Source organism: Camellia sinensis, chromosome 10 (assembly GCF_055761805.1).
Source record: "Camellia sinensis isolate YWXY chromosome 10, ASM5576180v1, whole genome shotgun sequence".
Taxonomy (NCBI): Eukaryota; Viridiplantae; Streptophyta; class Magnoliopsida; order Ericales; family Theaceae; genus Camellia; species Camellia sinensis.
Window position 1 is genome coordinate 33397192 of NC_138970.1, and position 10820 is coordinate 33408011.

Here is a 10820-nt window from a genome sequence, read left to right on the forward strand (position 1 = left end):
GTGTATCTAAAAAAGTAAAAAAAAATGCTTAAAATTTTAAAAATATTCACTAAAAACAAAAAACACGAAAAACAAAAAATTCAATTTTCAAAAAACTTAATCTAAAAAACTCAAACCACACATACAGATTGTTTGCCATAGAACTTTAAAAATATATACATCATTTTATATATAAAATGGGCCCCCTAAATATAAAACATATATGTCATTCTTCTTTCATGTTGAATTCTCTTTCTATTTTACGTATAAAAAGAAAAACTTATTCATCCTATTAAAAATTGCTTCTATGGTAATTAAATTTTTTTTTTTATGTATATATATTTTATATATCATATATACATACATGTGTGTTTTGTGTATATGGTATTTTTTTTTTTTGGGCCCTCCAGTAATGAAATCCTAGTTCCGTCCCTGCTTAGAGGCACTCCTAGACTTGGATTCAGACCTGGTCGAACCACTGAAACTTTCAGACTGACCCCCACCACCCCCAAAGAAGTTGGAAAAAATATCATCTACACCAAAACCAGATGAGCTATGGCCACCAGGGCCTCCAAAAGAAAATGAGAATGATTTTGAACTTCCATGTCCACCACTCATATTTTGCCATTCATTTGGCCTGAAGTTAAACCCATTTTGTCCTGGTCCACTTGTGAAGTATGTATATCCTCCTTGGTCGCCAGCATTGCCAGCATCAAACCCAAGATTACCTTTCTCAACCCTGTTAGGATTTATTTCTTGGCAATCCCGTTTGACAAAACTCCTTTCAGTTGTATTTATTTTCGCACTTTTTATTTCAGTGAGGCTATGAGTGTTTAGATGCGAATCCAACCCAAATTGTGCCTTTTCAGAGAAGTTTGTGATGCTAATACTTTCAAGATTTCCACTTCGCTGATTATGATGGGGATCGAGCTGCCCGGCCAGCTCGCGGGGGTCGAGGGGGCAGCGCCCCTTGGCGGGTCCGGAGTAGCGCCACGGCGGGGTCGAGGGGCAGCGCCCCCGAAACAAAATGCAAAAATGCATTCAAAATTGCCTGTCCGCTCGAGCGGACATACCCGCGCTCGAGCGTAGAATCCCTGGTTCCAGCAGTTTTGGTCGCCTGCAAACGTACCGAGATGTGTGATTTCGCACTCGAGCGGGTTCTCTAGCGCTCGAGCGGACCTCTGTTATAGCACGCGCATATTTTGCTGAAGACGCTCGAGCGGGATGTTGGGCGCTCGAGCGGAGATCGCGGGACAGATTCTATAAATTCGCGTGTTGGGTCAGATTTTAGGATAACTACTCCAGATCTTCTTTTTGGGTTTTAGGGTTTATATCTGGGGATACTTTGTGAGTTTTCTTTGATGTTTTATTGAGTATTCAACTCATGGTTTAAAGAGAGTACATCAAAGGTTTTGTTTTGTTCTACAAAAGAGAGAGTTGTTCTTCGGTGGATTCTGAAGAATTCGAGCCTGAAGCTTTGGTGGATTCCGAGGTGGCTCATCGTAAAAACAATTCCGAGGTGAAGACGGGTTGGAAGAGGCACATAGAGGTTGGTTCAATTAGGCGTGGATTCGCTAGGTAATTGAGAGTATACCTGTGTAATTCCTTTAAATCTTCTTAGTGGATTGTTTTGTGGCTGTTGCCCGTGGTTTTTTATCACAGTTGGAGGTGTCCAATTGTGGTTTTTTCCACGTAAAATCGTTGTGTCTCTTTGTCTTGATTGTTCGATTGGGATTGTTATATTCTGCTTAAAATTGATACATAATCACAAATCAACATCTAGGGGATTTCTAGATTTTTCAAACCCCATATAGATCATACTTTTTTCTCTTTTCTTCATCAGATAAACTATCATATGCTGAAAAAGGCAAACAAAGGCATACAATTCATCACTTAAAGCAAGAAATAAAAGAGCAAACAGAAAATATCCTCAGGAAGAGAAGCATGCACTGAAGTCCTAATCATCTATTCTCAAATTTTCAAAAATCAAGTCAATTAAACATTTTAACTACTCTTAAAACAAAACCTAGGGTAGAAAGGTGACAATATAAAACCAAGAGTCTTTTCCACATCCAACAATTTCAAATGCAGCCATGATAGTATTAATATACATAGCGTTCAATCAATGTGTAGAGAAAAATGAGAAACGATGTTACAAAGCCATAATATGATTAAAGGCTGAGTATTATAGGATAACAGGAATAATCTTATAGAGAAAACATACTTGTGAAAAGCTTTCTGAATTTCACGTTGACTTGCATTCCGTTCAACCCCAACAATCTGAAACAACATAGTCACGAGAAATTAATGAAGAAGCCAACAAAATTAGCCCCCCCAAAAAAACAGTAAGGGAAAAAACCTCCATTTATCAACCATTTTAACGAAACACACAATATTAAATCCCTACTTAGACAATGTAGATTATTCATTGTAAAACAAAGATTTCACTTCAGCTTTTGAGCAATCAATTCAAGTATGAGATAGAGATGGTTTCATCAACCACACTGACATTCCCAGCACCGCAGTAAAGATTACTAAACAAAATCTAAGATACCCATTCTGGGACAACTTGGCTGAATACAATCCAAAGGTTTACTTCAGGTTTTTGCATTTTAGGCTATCTGAAAATCTCAAGAATCATGACACTCATGTAAAGCTAAAAGTCATATTCTTTTTATGGTAACAGGGTAATCTAAGGTTTTTCCCCAACCAATCTCCGGGTACATGCAGTTCCCGTCCTACACATACATACTAATTACTGGAAACAGATGCTAGAGTGGCCCAAACAGGTTCATGGGATTCGAAATGATTGTGACTTATGCTTTCTCGGGCTCTTATCATGGCTCAATTTGCCAATTGGCTAATCCCCTGGGGTTTAAAGTCATCCTTCTATTTGTCCATTATCCCACTACATGTGAACAATCTGACAATTCTTTTCTCATTAATTGACATTTATTTCAAATTGTCTTCACTACAATCTTTGTCTCATGAGAACTAGCCAGAATTTGTGAATTATGAACAACTTTCTCGATCAATTCCACAAAAGGCTTATCATCCAACACCAAAATATAAAAAATTAAAAAATTAAACCATTCTTCAGAAACAAAATACTGAATTATAAAACAATTGTCATATATCACTGGACCAGTCACAACAATGTTTTACATCACAAAAGCATTCGTCAATTCAATTAGAACAATAGATTAGATGAAGCGAAACACATGTTGTTTGTGAATGAGGAAAACATTGCCTTTTTTGTACAAACTATGAACAACAGGTAACATTGGAAAAACATTTTCTGAGACTGGGGTTTCTATTTTCATCCGTATCTGCTTCGATTTGCTTGTTTATTTTTGGGAAGTGGTTTGTGTAGCATTTTCTGAACTAAGCATTTCCTTTAAAAAAAATTACTAGGATAGACTGGAAAGAGCATTTTTTTATTATTATTATTTTTGAATAATATGGTTAAGTTGTTGTTGTTGTTTTTTTTTTTTTTTTTTGCAGCCTCTCTTGGTAAAATAAGCTAACCTAAACTTATGGATTGTCAAATACGTCTTACAAGTCACCTAATAATCTTTCTTTTGCTTTTTTCTTCCTCTTTTTGAATAATATGGTTTACCGATGCTATGCGACCAACAGCTCATCCAACAGTAATACTAACATGAAATTTTTCTTTGGGGAATTACAGCCCAGTGGGCTTTAGCAATTTTTTTTTTTTTACAAATAGATGAAAATGTTTAGAACTTTAATTATTAATGTTTATAAAGTTTACCACTTACGTGTAATCTTTTTTCTGATTGGGGAAACTACATCCCTACTATACATATACTGGATTAGTAATTGGTGAAATACCAAGAAAACTACACAAAATTTCAGTGGACTATTGAAGCTATTAGTGTGATTGATCAGACAAGCGAAATTGAGATGAAAAGGAGGGCGGTGGGCATTTCAGATCCGCTCAGCGCAAGGCAAGGAAAACAAGTCTGAAAGGGCTAGCTAAGACAAGGCAACTATAGCTGAAGGCAAGCGAGGACGAAGAGAGGGAAGAGAAAGAATCCCTGCCTGCCCTGTAGCTAATCGAAGGAGTGAAGAAAGCAACAGTTAGCGCATCCATTTTCTTGCTGCCCAAGCGAAACTTGCTTCCAGCTGACCCCTTGAATTACAAAAATATAGAGGGGTGCAAATCTACAGTTTTTTATTTGCACCCCACCGCATAATAACTTGCACCCCACATGTTTTTATAATTTTTTTTTTCTATATCCCACTGCACTATAATTCTCCCTTTTTAATTTTACACTGAATTTTTATTTTCCCTTTTTCTTTTTCCATACTTTTCGCCATCAACCTCTGGTCGGTTAGTCTAGCAAAACAATAAATTGAATAATTAACACAAATAAAAAAATTAAAAAAAAATAATACCCAATTAGTAGATATTAATGTGTGTTTGAGAGGGAAAAGATTAGGTATATACTTAACCTTTGGTATAGTGCACAAAGTGGTTGTCTCGTGACTTGAACCCATAATCTCAAAGTTATTAGGACAAGAATTTACCATTAAACCAATAGTCACCCCCTCCCAAACAAATATTATAAATAAAAAAACTGATAATAGAAAATAAATTAGAGTTGAGAACATAATAACTTGTGAAAATCTAGGAGTCGCGTTGTCACTGTCCTAAAATTGTTTTTCTTTCCCTCATGAAGGTATCAACGAAGTGAAATAATTTCAAGAAAGTGACAAAATTAAATGGGTAATTAAAACAATGTTTGGGACACAATAATTGGAGTAATAATATTTTATTTTTATTAAAAATATTCTAACAGTCTACCAATTGGATTTCTAAATTCTCTTATTCATTGGTGTTCTCGAAAGAGAATCCTAAAAAAGAACTTGATCATCGTGATTGACATTTTTTTTCCTTTTCAATCGACTTAACTCAGATCAATAGCATGATGAACCAAAAGGTTTCTAGGACCTATTATTAAGAATTGTGAATTACAATTCTCATTAACAACATTAATCAACAAGGCAACCAAGATCAGAGCCTCCTTCTTTGAGCTGTGTAACCTCTGTTTCCATGATTGCCTCTTCCTAGTTGTCGCATACCAAAAATCCTCCAAAGAACATGATCAACATGTGCATAGTACCATCTCCTCCATCTCTTGCAGAATACAAGAGACCATATGATGATTACCAACCCAACCACAAATCCAATTTCAGCGCTTATGATATCCCAATTAATCTCAAGCCCAGAATTCAAATGTTTATTTACTTCAAATGTTGGTAGTGACCAGCCTTCATCTATGCAGCTTGCATTTAACGGAGGCCCGCATAAGCCTTTATTCCCTTGGAATGAAGCTTCTGTGAATGTTTGGATTTGGTTGCCTCTCGGTATCATCTCTTTTAGTTGATTGAATGAGAGGTTCAAGACTGAAAGGAAAGTGAGGCTTGCAAGCTGTGGAGGGATCTCCCCTATCAGGTTGTTAAGTGAGAGGTCGAGTGATTCAAGCTGTTTCAAGTTTCCGAGTGTTGAAGGGACTTGACCTGTGAAGCCATTTTGCGATAAGTTGAGAACATAAAGAGATTTGAGGTCTCCAATCTCCTTCGGTATCCCCCCTTGGAATTGTTGCATGAGAAGTCGATGTTGGTGAAGACATTCAAAATTGTCACAAGCTTCATCTGTAGACCTTTGTTTCTCACTGTTACCACGCCTTGGTAGTAAAAATGGTTGAGTGATAAGAATTGAAAGCCCAGGTGATTAAGCTTGGATGATGCTTCTTCTTCATTGGCCATCATTGTCTTCCAGTTGAAGAAAAATTGTGGTAGCAGCTTCCCACTAAAATTGTTGGAAGCAAGGTCAACAATTTGAAGCATTGGCCATGCGGGTTTGATTGCTGGACATCCTATGGATCCGTGAAATTTGTTGGATCGCAATACAAGAACCTGTATACTGGTTGAATTCATCAACCAGCAGGGAAAGGTACCACTTATCAGATTGTTCCCAAGGTTCAAAACCTCTAGCATTGTGCAGTTAGCCAAAGATTCTGGAACCTCCCTTTCTAAGTGATTGTCACTAAGGTCTAGGGTCTGTAAACCACAATTCTCTGGAAATGTCATTGGAATGCTTCCACGTAGATTGTTTTTACTTAAATTCAGCACCCTGAGTGTGTCATTCCATCCACTGGCATTCCTTTCAATTAAACATCGCGGTATTGTGCCACTAAAAGAATTGTTAGACAAGTCGAGCACTTCAAGGTAAGTAGCATTGCACATTGATTCGGGGATAATTCCAGTGAGGTTATTATCTAAAAAAGAGATAAAATAAACAGAGGAGATGAAATTGCCAATATCGGTAGGGATGGAAGAGGAAAATCTATTGCTCGAGTAATCCACATAGAAAATGTATCTCAATGGTACTGGGATTTTCCCAAGGAGGTGGTTAGAATGCAGGTCAAGGACATTGAGACTAGGAATTTCATAGGGTTCCTGAATCTCCACAAGGAAATTATGGGAAAGATTCAAGTAAAGAAGACAGCCATTACCAACTTCCCAAATCCAATTAGGTATTTCCCCATAAATTTGGTTGTTAGAAAGGTCCAAGTGAAACATTAGTGATTGGTTCCTTAGATCAGGAAAACTTTGCAATTTGCAGGAAGCCAGTCCTAATGAGTAGATCTTGGGGAACAAAGGCAGGCTAAAGTAACTTTCGTTTGTTTTGATTGACAAACTGTTGTATGAAAGGTCGAGCCTTTTAAGTTGATGGAGGGTCTGGATCATTTCTAGTTACATAATGCCACTGAAGTTGTTGGAAGAAAGATCGAGGGTAGTTAAGCTTCTAAGCTCAAAAAATGACATGGGCACAGACCCTTCTAATTTGTTGCTACTCATGTCGAGGAAAGCCAAGGAAGAGGAAGATGCATTTGGAAATTCAGCAATTTGACCTTCAAACTGGTTAAAGGGAAGATCGATTATCTGCAGTGATGAGAGTGTAAACAGAGACAATGGAATATTCCCTTTAAATGAATTGCGGCGTAGATTGATATCTACAAGATTCCTAAGGCCTTCAAAGTGGGTGGAAGGAATACGACCTGATAAATCATTATGAGAGAGGTCTATGTGAGAAAGATTTTTTGGAAATGAAGGGATTGGACTAGTGAACATGTTAAATGACAAATCCAAATCGCCAAGTTGGGTAAGGTTTACCACTGAATTTGGAATTGGTCCGGTGAAATTGCAACTTCCAAGAATTAGTATAGACAACCCCTCAAGATTACCAATAGAATTTGGTAATTTCCCTGAAAAGTTTGTGTAGCCAAGTAAAAGGGTCTGAAAAGAGGTTTTCTAAGGAAATTCAGGCAAAGGGCCTTCAAGTAATCCATTGTCTAACAAGTCAAGAGTTTGTAGTGTTGGTACCTTGATGATCTTTTCCAGTAATGTTCCAAACAACTGACAATTTATGAGACGCAAAGAAGTCAAATTTGGGAAATTCGCAATGAATTCTGGGATAGGGCCAAAGAAATTGTTGTCACTTAATTGAATTACTGAGAGAGACCGGAGCGTCTGGAGGGAGGGGTGAAGAGGGCCCGAAAGATCACAGTTGGACAAGCTCAGCACTCTCAAATTTGGCAGTGACAATGAAATGGTATGGCACCAATCATCTCCCTGAGCTGAAATTTATGTGCCATCAAGATAGAGTTCTGTGAGCTTTGTAAGGTTCCTAACAAGAATTCTTAGACTTGGCTTCTCAAGTTTTAGTCTAGGACTTCCAAGGAAGTAAAGTGTAGATAAATCGAGCATAATTAGCCTTGTCAAGCTAGAAATCTCTAGGGGAATTTGACCAACAAAGCCTGAGTTAGAGGAGTTGAGATGAACTAACCTAACAAGCTTTCCCAACCCAGATGGAATTTGAGTAGCATTGAAGGAGTTGTTGGCCAAATTCAAGCTCTGAAGATATTGGAGATCAAAGAGATTGCTCGTGTTGCCAATCCCACCTGATATTGATTCGCTACTGAGGTCAAGACCGGTAACATGGCTATCATTGCATATCACACCAGCCCAAGAACATCAATCAGTACTTGAATTCCATGACGTGAGTTTGGACTTGAGCTTGGAGAAGGAAAGATAAGTGTCGAATGTGAGGCCTTGCTTCAATTTCAGCAATGCCAATAGCTCATGGTCAAGGCATTGGCTAGGAACGAGATCTAAATTTATTGAAAGTGTGATGAACAAGAAAAGCCATGTGGAGAGTGAAATGTTCATCGATGGTGGATGTAAGAGGCTCTGGCAAGGTTGAACAAAGAGCTGTGAATATTCTGGCATTGATGTGTGGTGGTGGTGCTATAAATTTTGAAACTACTTGGGGAGAATTTTGAAAGAGTAATTGTATTCACACAACATGCTTATGACTAAAGATTCAGCTGGAGTTATGAAGTCTTCATTCCAGACTTTGTATTCTTCATTCGACATAAATTTTGATGTGATGTTTGAGTTTAAATCTTACTTTTACAAATGTAATTTTTCTTCCCTTATTTCATTCCTATCAATTATAAAAATAAAAATAAAAATTTAATTCTCTGTTTGGATTTTAAATTTATGTAAGAATTTTTTAAGTGAGAGAAAAATGAAATAGATTTGTTAATAAAATTGAGAAATTTTTTTTTTTTTTTTTTTTTTTTTTCTGTTCTTTGTAAATTTTCTCTCAAATGAAATATCCAAACATAACCTCAAATTGTTATTTGACTACTAATATATAACTTTGTGAGACATTGATACTTTGAGCGATTGTGGATTATTTTAGATGATATGTTTTGTTAATCATATGATTTCAGTGTATTGTGGTTAGAAATGTGAGGGAATCAATTAATACAAATGTTATGAATCATAAAAATATATTTTGAAATTTATCTTGAATTGAGTTGTATGGTGAGCTTTAAAATTGGTGTAATATGAATTTTATCTAAAATAATTATAACCTATAGATGTGTTTTTTTAATTTTTAGAATATATATATATATATATATTTTAAATTTATAATACCGCAGATTTGTCCTTCGATAGAAGCAATTGGAAGCCATTGGATTGAAGGCGTTCAGATCCTCTAGAGTTTCATTCTTTGGAGTTTCTTTCAATTATTCAAAATGATGTCATTTTGTTAATGAAGAAAAAAAAAAGAGAAAGAAATAAACAGAGCAGCAAGCAGCGCCCTTCCAACTTTGTCATGTATGACAATTCAGTTGGAATTTGCCCAGCAACATTTTGCATTTGACAAATTCAGATATAGACCAGTGACATGACCTGCTTTGTCGCAAGTCACCCCATCCAACCACAACAATCGTTTGTTTAGTCCAATTTAGCTACTTGACAGAAAATGCTGAATTGAATGTGAGGCTGTTCTTCAATTGGAGCAACAATGAGCTCTGATCATTGAGTTTGAGGCATTGGCTGTGTACTGGAACAGTACAAATGCAGAAGATCAAGAAAATAGTGATAGAGAAAAGCCAAGCAAAGAATGCAATTCTCATGTTTAAGGGTATTGTGAAGCATAAGCACAACAATGGAATTGAAATGAATTGCTCAAGTTGGGAGTGGTGGCTTCTTTACTAAGTCTATTCTTCTAGTAAAAAGCCACTTGCAAAATCTAGAGGCTAGTGTTCCAATATTTTCTCCTTCAGTTGGTGCAGCTCCTTTGACTGTTTGGCAAAATAGCATCACCTTTCCTTTGTCATGGGATGATAATCTAAAAGGTACTCTTTTTGGATATTTTGGTCTGGAGATTTCTCTCTAGCCCCATTCCCAATGACTAGGTATATCATCTGGTCATTTAATTCATAGGGTTTAATACAAGAAATTTTAAAAATTCTTATAATCAAAAGTTCTAATATTTTAAAATTGTGATATCATAAGGTCACGTTTTAATATTTGGACGAAATTCAAAACAAAAATGCTAGAGATTTCAAAAATTCTATCAAAAGTTTTACCAAATGTCTCACATGGGTGTATGACCTATATGAGACTCACATTGTGTGGGTCCCACACCTATGTGAGACATTTGGTAAAAATTTTAATAGAATTTTTGGAGTCTCTAATATTAATCAATTCAAAAAATCTAATCCACTATTGTTCTTGAGTTGATTCAGGTACACTACCCCCTCAGCAAAGGTGCTAAAAGTCTTGGAAAGACTAGCAATAATACACAATAAGGGCTTGTTTGTTTGGCCATGGGAATGGATTGGATAGGAGGTGGGGTCCACCAATGACATGTTTGGTTTGGGCATATCTAGGGCTGCAAACGAACCGAGCCGAGCCGAGCTTTGCTGAGCTCGAGCTCGGCTCGTTTACTTATCGAGCTCGTTTATTGAGCTTGAGCTCGGCTCGATAAGGAACTAGGCTCGAGCTCGGCTCGGCTCGGCTCGATAATTTTTTTAAATATTATTTATATTATTTAAATATAAATATTTAAATAAAAAATATTATTTATATTATTTAATATATAAAAAATGTATTTATGTATTATTTAATATATAAATAATATATTTATTATATAATTTAAATAAAGATAAACGAGCCAAGCTTAACGAGCCGAGCTTATGCGAGCTCGAGCTCGGCTCGTTTACTAAACGAGCCGAGCCGAGCCGAGCCGAGCCGAGCTTGTTCATGAACAACTCGGTTCATTTGCAGCCCTAGGCATACCCTAGATTCGGGAGAACTTGGACCTAAAACTTTTACATTATGTTTGATCACTTTCCCACATTGGCCCCTAAAGTTCATTTTTTCTCAATTGGGCCATTTATGTTTAAGTTTCTCTTATTTCACTCCTAAGACTAACTTATGTTCAAAATTAA

General features: G+C 36.5%; 1 protein-coding gene across 1 annotated transcript; it reads right to left on the minus strand.

The window, feature by feature from the left end:
- Window positions 1-399: 399 nt before the first annotated feature.
- On the minus strand, window positions 400-6588 carry LOC145800287 (receptor like protein 27-like). Its single transcript, XM_082889944.1, has 4 exons — window positions 5667-6588; window positions 5174-5523; window positions 2204-2259; window positions 400-718 (listed from the first exon to the last, which is right to left on the minus strand). Exons 1-4 carry the CDS (start codon window positions 6586-6588, stop codon window positions 400-402), a joined length of 1647 nt encoding a protein of 548 aa, XP_082746070.1.
- Window positions 6589-10820: the final 4232 nt, after the last annotated feature.